Genomic DNA, 23,835 nt, shown 5'->3' with positions numbered 1-23,835 from the left:
CCTGAGGCTATGCTGCACCAAATACTAAACAGCTCTCCATAGTTATATTACTATGCGGTACTATACGTTCCAGTGATAAACAATTATGGTTATTTATACCAAAATTTACCCTTTTATGATAAACATTAAATTACTTTTAATAAACTCGCCAACACTAATATACCAACACAAATCGTATCTGACTTTAATACTTGTAGTCAAAAACTGTCCTGGTTAAACACATATGGTGTGGAAACAATAAATACAATTAATTCGTATTCACAGCACATAAACTCATAATCTCATTTGAATATTCTGCTGATAGTAATTGAGTTTGGAATATGAAGTTAAATCACCGTATATCTTCCTTGTCAGAGCATGTCTCATTATTTAATTGATTAGGACTAAGGTCACATGCAATTCAAATGAACGTGTCACCTTGACAAAGACAATTTAATTATATGATGGGTAGTAATTGGAACTCATTGCAGCTTTTAATCGTTTTATTAATTGTTCCATCTAGTTTAATTGATTATTGACTGAATTCACAACACATTAAGCTATAGTTTAAGGTAAAACACTTATATAATAATGGCAGTGCAAAAACAACTATAGTAGCGTAGTTACGGTAATAGTGTGCACATATTAACATAAATAAAACGATTTGGTTTAGAGAATCCGGTTCGTGCATATATGAGATACAACATTTGTAAACTCAGCACGATGTTGTGTTGGTACATCGAATGCATAATCGCATTAAAGTTTTTTTTTGCAGATATTGTCTAAACATATGGTAAATACTGTTTGTTTCACCGCATCTCTGCTCTTTGAAGTACCCGGTGATGTAATATATAAATACAACTAAACTGAAAACTATTCACACACCTGGACTCGGCTGTCAGCGTGCGTAAATTGCTTCGAGTGAAGATATATTCAAAATGCATTCCAGTTATTTTCTGTTAACGCTGGTAGCGTTGGTCTGTGTAAGTACTACCTATATATTATAAATATTCCTCAATTTTATTACAAAACATTAACATGGGATTTCCACTACACAAATTCAATATGATTGATGGTAAAGTATGTGTTTGCGCAGTTGATCGCACGAGTCAGTGGGTGTTGATGATTGTATACACTGCATCATGAAAACCAACAACAATATAAGTCAGCTAGTGTAGGTTGTGTATAGATAGTCTGTCTTACTGTATATCTTTCTGAACATGCATGGTGTAATTTTAAATAATGGCCCTTTTTATTTCCAGTTGTTTGCCATTTCTACCGACGGTCAAAAGTGTAAGTGTAATATATTATATTCAGCTACGATCTGTCATGATACATTCTTGCTATTACTAGAACGTAACACACTGTTACTGTAATTCCCAAGACGAACAATTTCCTTTAGAAATATAATATTGGTGATAACTATTTGTTAACTGAATTGTTATTTTGTAATGTCTGGTTTGAGAACAGCTGTCCACAAAATAATAGACGTGAAATTTGTTATTATTATTGGTATTGCATCACATATTAAATAACATATATAATATACTGGTGTGAACATTCTTCATAATTACTGATGTAGGGGGAACAGCATGTGCAGATATGTGTGATGGTCAATGTCGTAAAAAACACTGCAATAGGGATGAATACGAGTCAAATAATCAATACTGCAAGGGCGCCTGTGATGCTCAAAATGGTCGGATATGCTGTGTGAAAGGTAAGCATTCAACAAACAAGCTTTTTGGATTTGGTTTTTATTCATATATAATTTCATTTTGTGGACAATATATAATGGTTTAACATTCACTTGAAACTTTCATAATCGCTGTACTAATTGCATCACATTTTAGTAAGTGAAAAATAACAACAAATAATTTGTTTCTTTTATTATTCCTACTTTGTGCTTGTGAGTTCAGATTTTACAAAGTGTATTTGTGTATTTTTCCACAGACCAGCCAGTAATTAACTGCGAATCAGACTGTGGTGGTACATGTCGTAAACATTGCAAACGTGGCGAACAAGATGCGGAACCCGTAGATGAGTGTGTTGAAAGTTGTCCAACGGATTATAGGTGTTGTGTGCCAGGTGAAATTTCACACTTAACAATCTGAGAACCTATATGCTTTTTTATATCATGAATAAGCGATATTTTGTATTACTCTGTTATACTTTAATCCGTAAAATCAAACTTTAACATGTTCAACTTTTATTCTAATTTAGATGAGGAAGCGTGTAAAAATGATTGTAATGGCCAGTGCCGTAAAAATCACTGCAACAGAGATGAATATGAATCATATGAACCAAGTTGTGTAAAAGATTGTGGTGATAAAAAAGGTCGGATATGCTGTGTTCCAGGTACATTTTACCCATCTCATGGACACGTATTTTGGGTTTCGTTTTTATTAAGGACGATAGTAATTGATGAAACATTAAATACAGATTTCTGTACTATAATTTCATTTTTAGGACAGGGTACATTGGTCGCATGCGCGGCTGCAAAATATTTATCACATTTTTGTGAATGATTTCAAAAATTGTACATTGAATACAAATAAACCTAATTTATGTTGCTTTTGCATGGGGTGTAAAAGACAACAAAATAACATTTTTTTCCTAAATTCTTCCCACATTGTGCCTGAGAATTCAGATTTTACAAGATTTTGATGTCAATTTTTCCGACAGAAGAACCAGAATACGAATGCGAAGGAAACTGTGGCGGCAAATGTCGTAAACATTGCAAACGCGGTGAACAAGATGCGGAGCCCGTAGATGAGTGTGTTGCAACGTGTCTACCTGGTTATAGATGTTGTGTGACAGGTAAGATTTCATACTTAACAATCTGAGAATCATTATGTTTTTTTTTTATCTTGACAATCCATTAATAGGTCATGAACAAGTTCTTATACACTGACACTTTAACCCGTGAAAACAAACTGTATTTTAACATGTTTCACTTTTTCATTTTTTATTTTCAATTGAAGATGAGGAAGCGTGTAAAAATGATTGTAATGGCCAGTGCCGTAAAAATCACTGCAACAGAGATGAATACGAGTCTAATGAACCGAGCTGCATGAAAGATTGTGATGATAAAAAAGGTCGGATATGCTGTGTTCCATGGTAAGGTTTCACACAACCGTCACCATTTGGATTTTGCTTCTATTTAGGTTGTTGTACTTCAACGTATCACACACATCACAATAAAAACATGTGGGAACAAACTATGTCAAGCAACATTGTTCTTTCTAAAAAGATAACAAAAGTACATTGCACAACTAAATGTATTTTCAGGTGATTATATTTTTGAACTCTTTGTCACGTGTCAGTTTCCAAATTAAATAATCATTAACTACCAAATATATTCATATTCTCATACCAACATAAATGTAACTGAATATTTTTTCTTTGCAGATATCACTACCAGGCATCCATAAATAACCAGCGAGATCTATAGTTTGTCTTATGTAAAGAATAAATTTAGAACTTAGATTATGAATAAAGCATATAAAAAGCACGATGTTTGTCGTAAATATACAATAAAGAGCGATTTTAAAGACTCTTCTGGAGTCCAATGGCGTTAGACAAAAGTGTTGGATTAGTGATACATTCTGCTGTGAAATATTTAAGAAATAATATTCATATTAAATATACGCATAAACTTTACTTAATTTACTTACCAATTTGACACGTATTGGATACATTCAGAAAGCTGTACGTTATCAGAAGCGGCGTACATGCAAGTTGTAAGAAAATATTTAACAGTGTTGCCACAGATGTATTGAGCGCGCTTCCACTGCGCAATTTCGCTAAGGAACTATAAAATAGACAGGGTATGGCACAGCGCAGTACATTTTTAGACAAACCGCGTACCAGACTTCTCGTTAATTATGATATTCGTAGCTGATGGTTGAGTGCCAAAAACCACATTCTCGCTATTGTAGTGTAAAATGGTACGTAATTTATATGTGATGGTTTTGAAAAATCTTGATGAATACATAAATAATCCCAATTTTTCATTTACATATTGAAAGCGTTGCTTAATGAGCATATTATTTGTGTTATCACATTTTTACGTCGGCGGTACAAATATTGTTCAAAATCAGTACTTTAGGCGACACTATAGGTACGACCATGATGGGCGCTGTTCACGGGATGACGTCATAACGATGACTTTATATTGGGATGGGCAAATAAATACACGTCACTTTGAAAATTAACGGAGTTTATTACACAAAAGAAGACATTTTAAAATGGTTGAAATACATAGGGTATACATTTTGACAGAAAACTAGTAAGATCAGTTACATGAAATATATTTGTTTTTTTTGTTTTTGTTTTGTTTTGTTTTTGAAGTAATTAATCATAAATTGAAATGGTATACATTCTCAAACGCTGTTAAGTATTCACACTGAGTAATATAAGAATAATATTCTTAGGAGTAGTAATTAGAATTAAAAAAATTACATTTTTAAAAAAGGTTGAAATACATGTAGTATACATTTTCAAACGCAGTAAAGTATTCACACTGAGTAAATAAAAATGGTTATACATGACATTTAAGGTAGCGGGACTATTATTTGGATACTTGTTTTCATCTTCCAGTTGTGACCGGGACATCCAAATGTGTAAGGCTATTGGAAACCAAAAAAAAATAAAGGAATGGGATAGCTATAATTGGATAAATTCGGCATATGAAAACACCAAAATGAATGACTTTTTTCAGTGGCTGTGTGACCTTGTGTCTAATGCATTCATATGTAAATGACTAATCTGTGAAACAAACAGGGGCGGAGACAAACCACTCGAATGTTTGGAAACACTCATTGTGTGTCAGATAGCTACTGATAACACATCCTAACATTGCTTTGTCTTGAGTTTATCTTTGAAACTTATAGGCACACAGATTAAACCTGTGTTGCTGATTTTGGAAAACACTACTGAGGCTGCCTTGCTTCCCTTCAGAAAATCTACATTTTAACCAACTTACATGACATTCTATATTATGTTGACTTTATCACATGAAAGTTTATAGTGCATTTCATCAATTAATAAATAAATGTGAAAATCGTAATTTTCAACACAAATAATAGTCTCGTTACCTTAAAAAACAAATGATTAAAAATGATAGCAAACTAGATTGAAATAAATAGAATAGGGTTAGGGGTCAGCAGAAAACTCCCAAGTTTCCTACATTTCACTGTGCTATAGAGAATAACTGCTAAAGTATGAATGACATGTTTATTCTATATATGCTGCTGTATAATGTCAAAGAGTTGGAAATCCATTTCGCGTGTTGAGGAGAGTAAACACAATTCAGTTGTCGATTTATAAAGTCGGAACAGCACACGATTATACCGTCTAGAATATTTTCTGACCAGTTCTGGGTGAATGCGTTGAAACGCATCGTAACAAGTGGCAATTTTACGGATATCAATTTCGCCCAAAACTTGGACGATGTATTGACCAATATCGCTAACCTGACTGTCTTCATCACAGAATCCATAAGATAAACAAGCATGTCGTATTTGTGAAGGATAGTCTATTTCACAAGCTAGGCAATTGGATTGAATGATGCGATGCACCTGTGCACAGATAAATTCAGCGACAATTTGTTTCATAATCAGTTTATCCGATGGTTTCCTGTTGCCTGTGAAAAAAATACAAACAAATATCTCTATCAACAGTCTCAAACGTATAGGTGGGAAATCTGATTGCAATGTTATTAACGAATTGGCGGACTGCTTGTGTTTTGATAGTCGCGTCATTCTGAACGAACCTATATAATAGTAATAGGTGGGAGGTGTTCACGACAGCTTACAAATAAAATAACAATAATCATTGATCAATGTGTTATTTGTATGTAAAAATAAAACGCACCTGACAACGCTGTTGATTTGGGGTAAAATTTCATTGAAATTTTTGTACTGTTCCATTGTTAATGCTACCCCGCGCTTCGTCGGGTACCCTTTATAATATTCACAAATATGTACATAACGTTTCCCACGGAATGAATTTATCGTTACGTACAGGTTCTTGAATGGGCACAACAGGTGAGTAAAGATGTTGTCACCTTTCGGAGCAATGGTGGGGGATTTACCAGCCATTGCACTGACGTCAGGTGCTACCTTTTTAGAACATTCACCAGTTGTTGGACGTGTTACCCCGTCAGAAGATGTTGTAGCCAACGAATTAATGGTTGGACGCGTTGCCCTGTCAGAAGAAGTTGTAGCCAGCGAATTAACGGCCCGGCATTTCTTAGGACGACTCGTCATGATGATCTGTTCTTAGGTTGCATATGGGATCACAACGTCTTGAGCTAGAGAGCCAGCGAATTCGTGTAAATACGTGTTTAGCTGATTCATCTTGACGCAAGGCTGCTATCTGAAGGAATGACAAGAACCACTAACTCCTCTTGTTTCAAATTCTAATGCTCGCTCGCTGATTGGATGATACATTATATTTATAGATGTGATGTAAAAGAGAATGTATGAATCATCTTTTTATTTTCCCACAGATACAACATTCCTTGAGACATTAATCTTGGTAATGACGTAGGTAGACAACCATTACTGGTAAGGGCTGGTAACCTAATTTTTATTTCCCACACAAAATTACAACATTCCTCGGAACCACTTGCCCAGTGTTGAACGATGAATGCGTACAACTGGTGTCCTGATACAATTGTATCAAGCCAAAACAGACTACAAAGACACGGTAAATATCACAGCTGACTATGATGTTGAAAAATGAATGTCAGAGTTGGTGTGACTCACGTGTTATACAAAACACGAGGACATTTATGTTCTTCGCCACCTACCTTTTAGCACGATGTCTAAGCGATCTCTAGAATTGGATGAAACGGATTCCACTGTTAAAACGTAATCGATTCATTTTTATTTTTGTTTTCACGTTTTCAAACACTAGCCAATAATTCGGGATATGTGAGTTTTTTGTTTTGAAAAACTATCAGTTGAAATCACTGAGGAAAAATTGGCACAGAAACAGTGAGAAATGTCAAAACACATATCAAATATGTAAGTCTAAGTAGTCAGAATGTATAATAATGGAGATTTGTTTAGGAAAAGGAATACTACATTGTTTTCAATTGATGTCATATCTCTCATTCACAAAAAAATCATTTGTGAATCGAATCATTGCTTGAACTCAATTACCGAGCGTACCCCTCAGCTTCAAACAATTATTATATGCGGAGCTACATTTTCTAAATTACTTAGGGTGTCTTTTCACTAGACATGACCTTGGTTTGTATCAATTTCTGTTTTCCGGTCTTTCTTAGAGAATCGACCATAAATGCACGCCCTCTATGTGTGAGTGCGTTTTTTTAAAATGGACACAAGTTGGCGCTGATTTGAAACTGTTTTCATTTTTCAGACTGGTAGAATATGACAATTCAGATGATGGCTTATTTATTTATTTTTTGAATTTTATTACAGTGATACTGACACGGATGATAGTGACGAGAATATCACCAACAAGATTAATTTCAATCTTGTCAGTAAGAGAAAACGTTTTGTCAAAAAGTTTAAGGTGAGTGGTACGGATTGGGTTGTAAAAGTTTCGCATCGCATCCAAATGCCAATATGTTCGATGAAGTGCATAACGTATTACACGCTACCTTTCATCAACTGCTCAAACTGGTCACCTCTAATCTTGACGGACGTGACCAAATTCGCGTTTCCATAAACGTACCCAACTTGAACAACGAAATTTGGCTACCATTTATACCGGTTGAGGACATGAATGTCGACAAGGTGATGTCCAATGTGGAGAGGATTCTACAATCTTACCAATATATATCCCTTGAGGAAAACATCACCATCAGGACGGTATCTGTTGAAATACCCCTTGGTGCCGGCAAAACATGCGGGAGGAAGCGTCAGTTTGATACGAAGATCACAGACAGGTTGAAAAATTACAAATCTGTCATTGAAATCATTTCCGATGACAAGATGTGTTGTGCTAGAGCAATCGTGGTCGCCATGGCACACGCAACAAAAGACGAAAATCCACCATCGATATGGAGTACTATGAAGAGGAAAAAACGGCGAACCGTTCGAGCTAGAGAACTTTTACAAAGAGATTAAAAAATTCCAGAGCGTGTTACCCGATTTCAAAATACACGTATTGTCGCACGATCATTTTGACTCCATCATTTTTGTGGGCGATGCCGCAGAAGGTTCCAAAGACAAATATCTGTTTCTGAAAGATAAACACTACAACGTCATCACAAAAATGACAGGTTTTCTGGGAAAGTGGTACTATTGCACTATGTGTGACAAGTCTTATTCTCACCGTTATGATCACATGTGTCCAACGGGGTGTTTGAGTTGTGGAAATCAAAGGGACTGCGTGGTTACACGATGGCAAAATTGCGGAAATTGTCACAGATTTTTGAAGAACGAAGAATGTTTCGAACGGCATCAAAAGTTGGGTAATGGGATAAAAACTCTCTGCCAGTCAGTTCAACGTTGTGAAAAATGTCACAAAATCCTCAAAAATCGTGATGGGTCTCACAAATGTAACGAAGTTTACTGCAAAACCTACAAGTCTTTTCAGATGTACGACCACCTGTGTTATATTCAACCACTCACCGATGAAAAAAAGAACCAAGAATCTGATGATTCGATGGAAGAATTTGAGGAGGAGGATGACTCTGACAACCATGGTAACAACGTCTTTTACGATTTTGAATGCACGACCGACGAGCATTGCACTCATATTCCAGATCTGTGCGTAGTGAGAATTCCACCGTATATGGAGAACGTGTTCAATGGTCCACGTACCTTAGAAGATTTCTGCGAGTGGGCGTTAGAAAAAGGGCAAAATGGGATGATTTTCATCGCACAGAATTCAAAGGGGTACGATGGAATTATGATTCTGAAATACTGTCACGATCACAATATACTACCCGAAGTCATCATGAATGGTTCAAAAGTCATGCAACTATACATCCGTTGTGCAGATATCAATTTCATTGATAGCTTGAATTTCCTGCCCATGGCTCTATCTAAACTTCCTAAGACCTTCAGCATAGACAAGTTACACAAGGGCTTTTTTCCCCACCTGTTTCCGAGAGCCGCTGGAGAAAGTTACAGAGGACCGATACCCAGGGGTCGTTATTTTGACCCAGATGGTATGAAAGAGGAGGCTAGAAAGACATTCTACACATGGTACAATAGAGAAGTAGAAAAGAACTCTGTTTATGATTTACGTAAAGAACTGCTCAAGTACTGTTGGAGTGACATGCGCATACTCGAGGAGTGTTGTTTGGCATTTAGATCAATGATGATGGATCTCACCGAAGTTGACCCTTCAGCCATTGCATCACGATCGCCTTTGTGTGCAACATCATATTTCAAAAGAATTTCCTGACTCCTGATACAATCGGAATTGTGCCTGAGAAGGTTATCTCAGCGCCCAGAATCAATCCGCAGATGCTATAAGATGGGTGGAATATGAGGCACACGTCAATAACACGCGTATTCAACATGTTCGTAATTCCAGAAGGGAGATGAAAATCGGACCGGACCTTATAACGTAGACGGATATGATGCTCAACCAAAACCTTGTATGAGTACCACGGTTGTTACTTCCATGGTTGCCCAAAGTGTTTTCCCAGAAGGAATGAAACGAATCAGAAGAATGAACTCAGTACGACCTCCCTATATGAAAGGCTACTGGCGAGGGAAGAGTGGTTGAAATCGAAAGGATACTCGCTAGTCACATTGTGGGAATGCGATTTCAAAAACCTGATGAAGAACAATCACAAAGTCAAGAGGCTTGTTGGAAACTTAGATATCTCAAATCCTATCAGAGACAGGGAGGCTTTTCTCGGCGGTCGTACTAATGCCCTGTGTTTGTATTACGAGATCAAGGAAGGCGAAAAGATAGAATATGTTGACTTTTACAGCCTCTACCCGTACATCAATAAGACCTCGCGATATCCAGTTGGCCACCCGACAGCCGTAAGTAAAGACTTTATTGTCGAACCCACGGACTATTTCGGTATTATCAAGTGCGATTGCACAACCAGTCTTCCACTGAGGCTATTGGGACTGATTCCTCCTATCAAAGTGCACTGCATGTAGAAGCGAGTGTCAGCTTCCATCTGGGTTGATAACAACTCACTTACTTCTTTTATCCCTTTGGCTGTAATATATTGTGTAGTAAGGGCACATGAATACCCTCCTGCAAGGAACAACTTGTGACTAGGGTTGTTGAGTATTATGGTACGTTTTGCTACATTTATACTGAAAGGTAAGCTGTCAATTCTGCTTTGTTTGATGGAACACCCATAAGTTCTTCCGGTCTGGTAGTGGCCTCTTGCCAGCAACTTGACATTTGTGGGTCCTTCCTCCACCCTGTCGTCGTGACTGTTCCTCACACTTCGAAGAATGTTTATCATCATATCGGCGAATATGAAATTGAAATACTTTTGACTTTTCAAAAAGCCTTACTATCATTTTAAGACAGGCTACTCCAATGTCATCAAATATCTTAAAACTTTTCATATTCAACTGTTGCAATAGAGCCATAGCATCCACAATATGGGCGACACATGACTGTCATTTTCAGGAAGTTCTGACACATCACTTCCAGGACATGAACAAAGTCAGCTTTTGTAGTCATTCGTCTACTGCCATCTTCTTTGAAAAGATTCTGTTACCCTGCTGTAACAGGGTAAGTGAGTACTGTAGCCAGATTCACTCCTGGGCGCACTTGTGCTAATGTTAGCGCTCTTTGGTAAAACAACTCAGGTGAAACTGCTATTTGCTTGGTTTTTCCAGAAATATTTACCTTTGACGTTTTCTTATTGTACTTGAATGTCTTTAAACCTTGGTAATTGTGTAATAGAAATATTTGGGGTTCTCAGAATGTAATGTAAGACGAATAGTCACAAAGTTACTGATCATGATCGAGCCTTTAACTACTGCATTAAGAAAGGAACCAGACCACTGCCTATGTTTACAAGTAGTTGTGGAAGTGAGTTGGCATAACATGGGTCTGTCATGTTGTCTTCTATGTACTTCACTATCCGCTGTGTGTCAACCTCATCTCTTATCATCATTGCAGGCATTGTTCCTCATGGCTGCCAGACTCGGTTAGTCTTAACCCACTACAAAGAAGCATTGACTCAGCACAATGACCCAAGTTATGTCACGTAGTTGTCTCTCCATATTCCCTTGAATATACCAATGCTAGCCCGCTTGTGGCCCGCGGAAATTGCTTTCCAGCCAACATTCTCTCTACAGTGTTTGGTGAATAGACTTCTGAGTCTTCGAATATGTCCCTCACACTAGCATCACCCCAGATCACCTCCCAGACGTACAACACGATTGGGAAATTCATCTGGCTTACTCAGCCTTACCATCTGTGCAATTGCATATAATTGTTGATCAAATGTGTGGATGTGACAATCCTGTCCACTTGCATCAGCAACACATTTACCTCAGAGTAGTATAAACTGTAACCATGTCTGATAGTGGAGCTTCAATTGATGGCACGTATGCTGCAACTGTCACTGGATCTATGTTGATTGGTGATGTTTTGGTATTAAAACCTGTTCAGAATGGAATTACCTGGCTGTGTACATAATATACTCCTTGTGGCACTGGGAAATATGTCTGCGTAATTGGCATAGTAATACCCACAGTAAAATGGCCCAAATATTCCTAGCTGTTCGGTTACCACTTCCAGTGCATTTGCAATTCGTTTAGGATCAGCACTCTGTTTTGGCTTTTCAAATGCAAAAATCTGTGAAAATGAACCATTCATACATTCCAAAGTGTTGTGAGTAGCGCGTGAAAGTTTTAAATTGGTGGCTGCTGGTTTGCTTCTATGGGCTGTCCTTGAAATGGTACTCTAGCCATTGAGATCTATGTATGTTTGTCATCAATAGTTTCAACATTAACATCATTTTATCAGCACTTTCTGTCTTTGGAAAAATGCCTGCTGGTACATATATCTCATCTTCCATGTGCGATATCTGGTCTTCTGCAGCCGCTTTAAGGAATGCCCTGAGTTCATCATAGCTTTCACAAATTTCATAAGAGTTGAGAGTCTGGATAAGGTTACTGCTACCATATTAGTGTTGTAACAAAAGGCCAATGTGAAATGGCGGAATAACCACCATAATTTTACCACGCCGACAACAGTAGATAATTCATTCTGCAATTGGCAGATATTTCTGCTTTATATCATTTCTTGATATGTAGTTCGGTTTTACTGAATCAAATGCTTATTTGTCAAACAACCATTAAAGGACATTTTGAAGAGATTCAGGGACAAAGGCTGCTGATGCATTCAGGTCAAGGTTATGAGCATTTGGGTATTCATTTGTTGGTTCTAACTTCTCAATATCCTTCCAAATTAGGCCAGCAGCATTGTGAAGAATCTGATCTTCTGACTTACCATCCACATTGTCCTGACCCTCAAATATCTCTGAGTCGATATCGGATTCTAACAATGACTGTATTTTTAGATACAGATGTCCCACTGAAATGCTGCTTGAGCAAACAAAATCGGACAACCCCTCTTGACAATAAAAATATATTGTATTGCCATGAATCTTCTTTAACTTGTCTTTGATAAAAAATGACCTGGTCAGCTTGGCTGTTTCAGGATCAACGCCCATATCTATTAAACAATCCCTGTATTGCTTGCAAATTGTAGGAAGAGGAATTAGTATGCTATCGTCTAGCTCCTCTTTGAAATCTGCTAACATAGATAATGATGCCTTGTCATTGATAGATTATGTTATCTATTTTGATGTTTTGCGTTTGCATGCCTCAATGTTTCTTGGATTTGTGTATGTTTGATAGCAACTTTTATGACATCTTGCATTTTTTGCGAATATATCTATTCAAAATAAAGTGTTTGGGTGACAACCTCATCTCCCCGTTCAATGGCAGCACTTAACACCTTTTCTCGCACATCTGCTGGCTTTATGCTCACCCTTGAAAGAATATTTCCATCCTTTTCATCTTCCCCTTTACGACAATTGAAACAATGGTTATCCCATGAAAAAGACGAAGTTGCTTCTCTTGATACACGTTTGGGCTGTTTTTGGTTGTCGTCACTCAAACCTTCTTCAAGTTGACGTTTCTCGGCTGCTGCCCGTGTACGTACATCTGTGTACACTGATCTACAAGAAAGATTGAAACGAATCTGTGACATCTGAGATGTTCCTCGCATTGGCAATACCAGGTTAGCAACTTCACCTTGCCTTTCTTTACAGGACTGCAAAAATTTTTTCAAACCTTTAGTTCTTTCTTTCTCAGAAAAAGACCCTTTTTCCATTGCAAATACTACAGGTGTCAGTGCGAAGAAAAAAAGCTTGTTGATGTTTTATATTATTTACTATATTTCTGTAAAAGAAGAAGGCTTCTATTACTAGATTATCTAAAATTTACCAACTGCAACCAGTACGCATATATATTTATACTACAAAATACTACTCGACACTACACTGACTCAAAATGTCATAGCATTAGGTGACAATGATCTCCTGTATATGAATATATACATATATATCCAAATGCGGTGGAAGATATCCATGTCAGCAATAATAACATATGTTATAACATGCACAATTTGATAATAGAATAAAGTTGATACACATACCCATAATACTGCATTAAATATTAAACTAGAACCGAATACACGTCCTAGAAACAGCTATCAAATCGTTCAAAAATATTCCCAAAAATCAATGTAATATGACTCAATAAACGTATGCGATTATCGCGCGCACTAGTTTTGGAACGTAGACGCAGACGCATCAATATAATTTGCATATGAATAGCGCACTTTAACCTACTCTTCGATAAAAAAAACTGTTCGCTATTTAAAACCGTTATATATTTGTTTGCATCTTATTACTATTTTCTCTGTATGCAGATGATAAATAGATAATCGACTGTGGCTCAGAGTAATACACACACTGACTGTAATAAGTATATATTTGATATATAACATCCATGAATGCTACTAAGTAATTGCCTATTGTTTTCTACCCAAACAATGAGTCATGATTCAGTTTTTTTTTCCTTTTTGTGCAGGACAGTGATACTTTCCAGTTATTAAATAAAAATGGCGTCGGTGACGTCATTTGCTGATGTCACACTGACCATGGTTAGTTTTATTACAGTCTTGATAATATGTGTTTGTGATAAACAAACAAGTTTTTCTGTCAACAAAATTAAAATTAATTGATATTGTACAGCGTAACCTGAAAACTAGAATAATTAGAATGGCGGCTATTTTGATGACGTCACTTGATGATGTTGCCATGGAGGGACTTTTGGTATTTTTTAAAGGTATCCTGTACCCATACTTTAATAAAAAATAAAAATTAGCTGGTAGTATTCCAATTGCCATCCCACTTCTAAATGCTGGCCTCATATGCAGGTCTATTATATACTGTAAAGGGGGTAATTGTTCACTGGGTTTTAATTTAGCTTATTTCGCTGACTGGAAAAATGCGCTAAATAAAAACACAGTGAATATGTAACATTTAGCATAGAACACATTATCTAAATGACGAAACCGTGAATTAAAAACCCACTGAATATGCCTGAAATGGTAAATCAGTGAAATTTAAACCCAGTGAAAATTAGTCATTTTACAGTATGTAGATTTATTGGTTCATCAACAAATTTTAGATTTTATTTAGGAAATGTTAGGACTTAATTAGAATAACGTGGATTTCAGCCTCAATGGAGTAACTAATGCTTTGATATATGGTAGGTCTTTTGCCATATACAGTGTAGACTGTGTTGTACACCATTATTGTTATCTACCATAAGTAATATCTAGTCTTATTATTATGCATAAATGTTATTTATCACGCACTGCTGTAGATAAACATTAATCCAGAGCTATAATATGTCGGTCATATATGTTCATGTGATCTCAATAAAAGTCCTGCATCTAAATATTAGTTTTACAACATTAGGTTTCAAAAAAATTATTTCGAAAATTGCAAATAAAGACAGATAATTTAGTCTGTAAATTTTTAGTGATATATATATTAATGCATTTTTGTTTACAAAAATAAAGTAACTCTTACCATCTAAATATTAAAACCATAGAAATTATAACAAAATAAAACAATCACGGGATATCCCTGATGTTGTGATGAGCCCAGTATTTGTTCCTATAATGAATGTAGTGGAAACCTAAAATATTTATTGCCAGATAGACAATTACATACTACAAATAACATCAGTCGTCTTGATACCTGTCATGGTCATTGATTCATTGTCATAATCAATTATGACTACTTTGCAAAGCTTCTCCTCTGCCTCGTCCAAATATTTTAAATATTCAAGTTATGATGTATCTGACGAGTTTGTGTTTGTACACAGACATTGTTTGCATTTGCTGCAAATCAAGAAAAATAACGGAGGTCAATGAAAGGTCGTGTTTCATCCATTCTAGAAGAGTTGATATTGTCGAAGGGTACTGCTTGTAATTGTATCCATACATGCTTATTACTACCCCGAGGTAAAGGAAGACATATGTGATGTACATCTATGTCTTGGTAATATATAAACATGTTTTTATAATTTTATTGCAGAAAAAAATACTATTTAGTAAGTCGCTTTCATGGTTTGAATTTTACATTGACATAATAGACACTACACCCTCGGCAATAAGTTATTAGGCTTTATCACTTTCATCTACATCAAAGCAGCCAATATTCAAATGTTTCGGAAATTCCGATATATAGGGGGCTGATTATGTCAACATCACAATACGGAGTATATTTGTTCTTCAATTTGTAAAAGTACATAAAAACGTCGCATGAACACTAAAGTTAAACATGTGTTGTAGCATTTGCAACAATAATCAGATAACATAGACTCTTAGAAAGTGGTCAAAAAGCCGATTCCATTTTAATTTAACTCTGAAATGGCTGCCAAACCGATGTCAATTCTCAGTACCTCGAATAAGAAAATGCGCGCATATTTGGAGCGTTCTCTATGTGTTTCACGGATTGCTCATTGTTGCCTCACTGGAAATATGTTGACAACTTGACCTTTTTGAACAAGTCATTTTGTGTTGTCCTTTCTGCATTTTAATCACTGGTAGTAACGATATATTGTATTCCATTTTCTGCTAGGAGAGATATCTCAGTGTTATCTCAGAAACTGTAAGAAAAATGTCAATGGTCTAATGAAATGACATAAATAGGTTCTGGTCAAGCATTAAACTGGTTTCCAGTAGAAGTTCTTTGTTGACCACTTACCTTCAAGTAGCTAGAAACACAAAAATAGGGAAAAAAAATTGAAATTTATGGATAATTAAAACCATTTGACATAAAGAGGGCGTCCTAAAACAGTCGTAAAATGTCGGACAAACGAGATTGTCTACTGAGTGCATGGGCATATGGCTAATTAAAAGTGTGCTAGCGCATAATGTTATAACGGTAATTTAATGTCAATCATAATTCCGATAGTCGTTTGCCATATAGTAGAAACGAACAAAATCAAGTTATTCTCACGTTTCGTAGTAAAAAGGTGTCATAGACCCAATGAAAAGTTTACAATTGTATTTCATTGATCCTGTGCACCTCGTCGAAGAAGCCAGGGTACAGTAACAGGCGAATGCAAGAAAGTTTTGTCTGAGGACAGTTTTCAGTCAGCAATGAGATGATTATGTACTTGCATTATATAGCAGAAAGCAACTGGTTCATTGTCTAGGTACGAATATTGTCACAATAAGTTGCAAAGGTTTATCTACTTGAAATGGGTATTTTTTTGTTTAAGTTTTAGTTCTTATCGAAGGGGTCTACGAGCTGGGCCACAGATTTAGATCAAGGTAAGACACCAGTTATGGCTTTTTAATCATAATTGCATTGGAACCCCTACTTAACAGTTAATGTAACTGGCCGCCAACAATTCTGCTTTCGTTGTGTTTGGAAACGAGGTCACGACCACAACAGGGCTCACAATTTTGCGTAATGTATTTGTTCAATGTTGTGTCATGGCTTCCTGATCGCAACTACTTTGGAGCCCTCACTGCACATTAAAATACGTTGTTTTCCCTAGAATTGTTTGCCTGTTGCATACCATCACATTGTTTATTTTCTCAACGTCTTGCAGCAGGTTGTCTTCTCGGCAATAAGCAATTTGTATCTTTTCGGTTGTACACATGTTCTTTGAATATGTGCTCACGTTGTTGTGGTCAGCAACCCTAGTTACAGCTACAGACATTATTGTGGGTATTTAGTTTCAATATTGTAAAGTAAAACAAATGGTTGTATGTAATTAGTTTAATATACGACCATCCCATCTTCCAACTATAACACTCCAACTGTTAACACTCGCTTTTAATCATGTAGATGTAATACAGGCGACATTACTGAAAGGCGCCACCTATATCAATACAATCATTCGAAGATTGCACTACAATTCTTGCGTTTGATTAACGTGTTTTCTGCTAATAATATATTTGTTGTCTGCCAAATCGTTGTTTTGCCCCCACAAACATGTGTTATTATTTATTATCTTTAGTTAGTCACAGTATATTCCCATATTCCAGAAAGTTCCATAATCCGATGCGGATTATGAATAGAGGTGCTTTTATTGGACTTTTATGGATTTCAAAGAGGACGCACTGGCATACCCATTATTTAATTTGAACTCAATAGATGTGTAGGAATATCTGCAAAATACAAATGAACATATAACAATAACAATTTCCTTAAAACTATTTCGTTGTATGATTTTTTGTTGAGATTATATGCACATGTGTATTGCAGTCATGCATTTCATAACAAACGGTCAATAACTTTTACAATCTATTTCATTTGAAAATACATTGTTCCCTATATCATTACGATTTTCGGGCAAAAAAGTTTATAGGAATCACTGAAGGCTTTCAAAAGTATGGGAATGTCAAAAAAATACATCTATGAAAATAGTCATAACTCAGATAAAAAATATATTCAGTTACATTTATGTTATTAAGAGAATATGAATAAATATTTGGTAGTTACTGGATCTTTAATTTGGAAAGTATGTGGAATTGTTTAATTTGCACGGCATGAAATCACGTGTTTCCGGTCCGCTTACATAATGGTTACATGGCGGTTATGCAGTAAAACCGTGAGTAACCGTCGCGTAACCGTCGGACTATGGGGATGGTTCATCCGTCGCGTAACCGTCAGCCGGAAATGCTATGTTTGTCGTCCATTCAGTTCAACGTGAATCAACGATAATTTCTGAAATTACGCAGATTTCCGTTCAACGTTTATAACGTATACTTTTAAATAACCCCTGATTAAGTTGGACGTGAGAAACGTAAACGCAGAAATATACGACAATTTACGTTGAAAATGAAACGGCATATACAGCTGGGTAACCGATCATTCCGTTAACGGTTTCCGGCGTATTCTTGTGTTATCCACGTCATGTACACAGAGTACGCCCATTGTAAATTACATTTATTTTTACGTTTTCCGGGAACTACCTTATAATATTTATCCGTACATGGTGTATGTACAATTTAAAATGTGTATTAACTATAATTTTAAGTGGATCGTTGTCAATACATGTAAAAATAAAATTTGTATATAGCGCCCTTGTAGAGATTGCTCGCTAAGTACAATTACTCACGCGTCATGAGCCCGCCATCAACGACAAACACAGTCGAGGCTTGAAGATTGATGTACCACCAGACGTGTTTTGGCTCCAATACATCACGCTTCTTGTACGTCTTTGTTGGATCAATTTTGTCGCATTTCAAAAATCTAAAAAGTCTAGTTGGGCTATGATAGAACGAAGCTCCGTCATATTTTACATTTTGGAAAAAAAACGTGTAAGGGCTGCACTTGAACTCAGCCAAAACAGTTCACACTTGTTTGTTAATACATTGTTTCTATAGTCCGGGAGCCAATTCTCAAAAGGGGCCTAGAAAATGAGTTCATTTACCCCATCTACTGGCAAAGGTTTGACTATTTTATCTGATAGTACTACCCTTGGAGGGTATCACCTGGGTGGCAGTAAAACTGTTAGGGTGGGCATAAGGTAGCAGCAGGGTATATTATAAAGGGGGCTATATTCACAAATATACGTTTTCATAAGTTTTCTGCCGATTCTTTAAAGTCTAAATATAACACACTTATAAAGTTAAACTTAATTTTTTTTCAAAATAAACTTTTATAACTACAACTTCAAAATCAAATAAAAACAGCTGTGTATCTTCGATAGCATCCTCAATGGAATTTTGCTTCAAGTGCAATTAGATCAACACCTAATATTCTTTGAACCATAATGTAATCTTTTCTGTATTGAGCAGAATTTAAGAGCGTTTTGTGGACTTGTGTTGTCAAGACCTGTGATGTTTCCCGCCCTTGTTTACATTTTGTTTGTTGGCAAACTAGACATAATGACCAATTTGTCACAGTACGTGAACTTTTGGTTTGCAACCCTATATATTTAGATGGTCCAGCCTGGACTTCTGAACTAGCTCCACTTAAGTGAGAGACATTTCTACTGCTTGTATAACTAGCATAGCAAGCTTTGTGCCATTTTACATTCCTCACTGAGAATAATTTATTGAAACTCTCTGGTTCAATACGTTGAAATGTTTCGTCATTTCTAATTCTAGGGACTTCTAAGAACTTGGATATCGACTTAAAACTCCCAATCTGCAGATTTTGTCCTTTTAGGTCCTTTTGGCATTTCACACATTTGCTAAACCTAGTAGATTGTCTAGTTCGTTTTGCCTTTAGCTTCATTCCTGGACTTGTTGTGACATCCTGGTCCATCTTACCTGCTTTTGTTCTGCTCTACAGCTGCCTATAAAATACTTGCTTATAACTTACTTGAATCTACTCTATAATAGCCTGCAAAAATTAATACATGGAATATTATATGTAATTTGTAATTACAATAATTGCCATTAATGTTTGCAAATGAATATTAAGCAATGATATGACAGCTCGGTCTTACCTTTAAAAAAGATTATATAATAGATTTGTTCGATAATTGCACCGCACCACTAATAGGGAAATCATTTTCACCTGAAAACAGTGTATTACAAATCTATCGTAACATAAATATTGCATGTAAACTAAACTAAATTTACCTGAATTACTACAAATGAATATGTGGTCCAATTGGCTGCTAATTGCTATCTACTTCCATAAAAAATTTCGAAATAGAGTATCTTGTTTGATAATTACAATGGACCACTGAAAGGAATTGTGTCATCTAAAAAACAAAAACATTACCAATGAATTATATGATGAACAATAAAAGCATTTAAGATGTCTGCACTTGACCGATGCAATCAAGAACTTGACAGAATGTGATTGTCGACTATTGAATGTATTTATTCAGTAGAACAAGACACATTACTCGAATGATATTTACTTAAAATTAATAATTTAATTTTACTCAAAAAATAATAAAGTGTTTGATAAACTTGGAGAAATTTTCTTCTCTTGTTGAACTGAGGAATGGAATTGTTAGCAGTAGTTATAAAATAAAATATAATCATCCTCAAAAAATTATGGAAAATGTTAATGTTGGTAAAAATGCAGTTTTTAATGTGTATTTCCCCTCATTTTTGGGTAAATAAGCGTAGTCTTTTACCATGGTAACGACAATATTATATTTATTTTAATCGATATAAATATTCCTGCTTATGATCTTCAGTTTAACAACACACATAACCTACAATAATCAGTAACACATTTGAATCCTTGAAAATAATAAATATATTATTTAATCCGTCCTAGATAGGGGTCAATGGTGGGTCATAAGAGGATCTATAGGCCTTATGCCCAATTGGACAGTTATACCTGTACAATAATGTGCAAGGTCCATACTACACTTTCGCACCATCAAACCTTTGCCAGTTGGCGGGGAGAACGGAAATAAATTTTGGGTCGCTGGCTCCCGGACTACTAATCATGTGTGTTACTTCTACAACAAAAGGGGTGTTACCACTGTGGCACCAAGTGATATTTGTTTTGTCTGATGTGACCGAACTAATAAACATACTGTTGATTATCATAATAACAAAAGGAATCAATTCCAATATGTCAATTATTGTTTTCATCATATGTGTATCGTTTTCCATGTTTGGGTCAACTAACAGATCGACGAATGACTGCGTGATTTCTGCACGAGCCGAGTGGGTCCCGACGTGGGTCCCTCCAAACGTAAACCCGGTACTTTAATTCCCTCCAAACATGAAGGCTTGAAAATGTCGGCACGTGCCGAGATCCCGCAATGTGCACGTAACAATTGCGGATGCTGATGTTGAAAAAACTGTATACTGGTATACGTACAATTCGTCCTGGTTGATTACGGCTCAAGTAAATACAATACTAGTACATTGGTCTTTACGTCCCTGGAATAAATTATATTCTAGTGAAGAGGGAGTTTGATTAAATGGAGGGACTGTGGTTAAATGCATAAGACTCAATTCACACACCAATAGGTGTCATTCTTCAGTTAAGCAATACAATGTTACAGACTTCAGTCGAATACTGGTGGAAGTTGTATCCAAATAAGCGATATGATGACAGAATTGGTTCGGTGCCAGTCGGTAATGTGCTGATAATAGTTATTATTATGATCTCGTTGACGCGTTTGAGCCAAATAGTGGAGTATTACCGAATCCAAGTCGCCGCATCGTCGTACGCCATGGCCTCGCCCAAGCCTACACAGATTACGCCAAGCCTACACAGATTTATTTTGTTGAGTCTCGAAGCGAAAATAAACCCTGGCGGCGAGAATGAGTCGGCGACAATAGTGTACAATAGCTAGCATTATGTTTTCCGCATTCCGTAGTCGGACAACCGGAATGCATTGTTCCATACAATTACAACATAGCAACCGGTTTCACGTCGCGAAAAATTCATTTTCAGTATATATGCAGTCTTCTATAAAATTATTCTTTTTTTTTGGAAATTCTTTCCCCTGTTAACCGAGTCGAGCCAAACGTTCGGCTCTGATCGAACTGAATCGAACCCTGGCAGATCTTGGCTCGCATTCGGCTCACGACCGTATGAACGCATTGGAGATAATCTCCTGCTAATCCGTGGGAGGAGAAGTAGTAATGCGCGCTATGCTTGTGGAGTGTAACCGATGGCGTCATAGCATCTTTGAATCTTCATAGATTTACATTGTCTTCCGTTTGCGCCTGTGAATATATGCCATTATATACAGCTTATTTCGAGATTATTTACATGTAATTCAAAAGATATGTTCATTTAATTGACATAAAAAATCAAGATTTCAATTTCAGACCGTCACAGCCAGCACTTTTCATTGTCGCAGTGCCAGAGGTTGTTTTAGAACCGGTGACGTGTTACGGTGACACTGTACAAAAAGTTTTCACCCTGTGAAATGCGTCCCTGTATCTAAAACAAACGATCACAGTCGTCATAATTGTGTTGTTTAATATTTTAAGTTTTCCCCAATATAGATTATTTTGTATAGAAGCAGCAGCAGACGTAGACCAAGATGGTCGTCGAATATCGCTCGAAGGGTGGACAGACAGGCTCCGGACGTTTCAGCTCCGGACGATTCGGCTCGGACGTTTTGTCTCCGGACGTTTCGGCCCCGGACGTTTCGGTCTATGTAGAGTTCGATGATTTTAGCCATGGAGTGAAAATATTCTAAATGAAAGTATAAGGAAATATGTCTTACAATTAATGACGATGTGTAACTTGTAACGCTAATTTCACTTACTCGCAGAGTACTAGAGATCGTTTATTTTATAGAAGAGAGCCACGGGCTGAAACGTCCGCCCTGGCCGAAACTCTTGGCCGAAACGTCCGAGCCGAAACGTCTGGGGTCGAAACGTCCGGAGCCTGTCTGTCCATCCTTCGAGCGATATTCGACGACCATCTTGGTCGGGGAAGAAAATGTCCAGGGCCAAAAACATCCGGCATTCGCTCGAAGAAAACGACTGTTCAAAGTTTTTTTTTTTAATATTGATGCCTACAATTTTGAAGAACCGTTGATTTATATCTTAGTAATAACTGAATCATTTTGGTGTAGTCGGATTCCGATATTTTTTTCAGAAAAATCACTGAATTTAAATAGCTCTCTGATTTAGAGCATATACAATTTGCTCATGTAATATCAAGATGCGATTTGAACGACCAAAGTCGATGATATAGTGAGAGTATCTGATATTAACAACCCTTCCAAACACACTTTTCCGACTTGAACTATTGTTTTATAAATATTAATATTAAGGTGGAAGTTCAAAAAAGTTCCCAATGCTGTTTTAATGGCTGTTCTGTTAATTTTTTATTTGTGTTTTTCGATCAAACTTAGATCGTGTTTTAACATATAAACTGCGTTAGATACGTTTTTTGCGGACCTGACAGAATGGATGGCTGCGTCGATGTCTCTGTTTCCGTAACCTCCTTTGATGCATTCAACAGCAACATTCTCTGTTCCCTCTTGAAATATATCATTCCAATCGATATCCAAATCGACAAAATTCCCATTGTTTTTCCACATTTGGGTAAATAATGTACCGTCTCTCGCGTTGTGCCAACAATCGAAACGAAGTGGTTACGCATGCGTAATGTTGTTTTATTTGCGACGAATAATTAGAATGCACTGTTTACACGTAATTTTAGTTGGTATCTAACATCTTGCCGTTTAGCGTCCTCACCCCACAGCTTTACCCTAATGTGATACTAAGTGAAACGTATATTTTTACTGTCGCATTTTACAAAAGTCGAAACTGGATTTATCATGGACTAGGTACAACACAACGCTGTGACAACTGAGTGATCAGCGACATCTTTTTGAACGATGTTACAATGGTGAATTAGTTTATTTGAAATGAAGTGAA

The 23,835-nt window shown here is 36.5% G+C and overlaps 1 protein-coding gene across 2 annotated transcripts; it reads left to right on the top strand.

Moving 5' to 3' along the window:
• Positions 1–834: 834 nt before the first annotated feature.
• Positions 835–3,490, top strand: LOC144349680 (uncharacterized). 2 transcript variants are annotated; one of them, XM_085493375.1, is made up of 8 exons: positions 835–962; positions 1,242–1,272; positions 1,562–1,696; positions 1,930–2,064; positions 2,200–2,334; positions 2,665–2,796; positions 2,961–3,096; positions 3,388–3,490. In XM_085493375.1, coding segments are annotated over exons 1-8 (750 nt in total). In that variant the 5' UTR covers positions 835–917; the 3' UTR covers positions 3,389–3,490. The 2 variants fall into 2 exon arrangements, with proteins under 2 accessions (XP_085349501.1, XP_085349500.1); XM_085493374.1 differs by having other exon boundaries at positions 2,662–2,796.
• The last annotated feature ends 20,345 nt before the right edge of the window (positions 3,491–23,835 follow it).

The sequence above is a fragment of the Saccoglossus kowalevskii genome, chromosome 18 (assembly GCF_978046115.1).
Source record: "Saccoglossus kowalevskii chromosome 18, keSacKowa6.1, whole genome shotgun sequence".
In the NCBI taxonomy this organism is placed as follows: Eukaryota; Metazoa; Hemichordata; class Enteropneusta; family Harrimaniidae; genus Saccoglossus; species Saccoglossus kowalevskii.
The sequence above is the reverse complement of the archived record's forward strand: the minus strand, read 5'-3'. Positions and strand labels throughout refer to the sequence as shown.

Bases quoted from the DNA above. Each gene is read 5' to 3' on its own strand.
- LOC144349680 (XM_085493374.1), top strand. From the start codon at position 918: ATGCATTCCAGTTATTTTCTGTTAACGCTGGTAGCGTTGGTCTGT. The intron at 963-1,241 runs GTAAGTACTACC...TTTTATTTCCAG, and splicing joins CGCTGGTAGCGTTGGTCTGT to TTGTTTGCCATTTCTACCGA. The intron at 2,065-2,199 runs GTGAAATTTCAC...ATTCTAATTTAG, and splicing joins TTATAGGTGTTGTGTGCCAG to ATGAGGAAGCGTGTAAAAAT.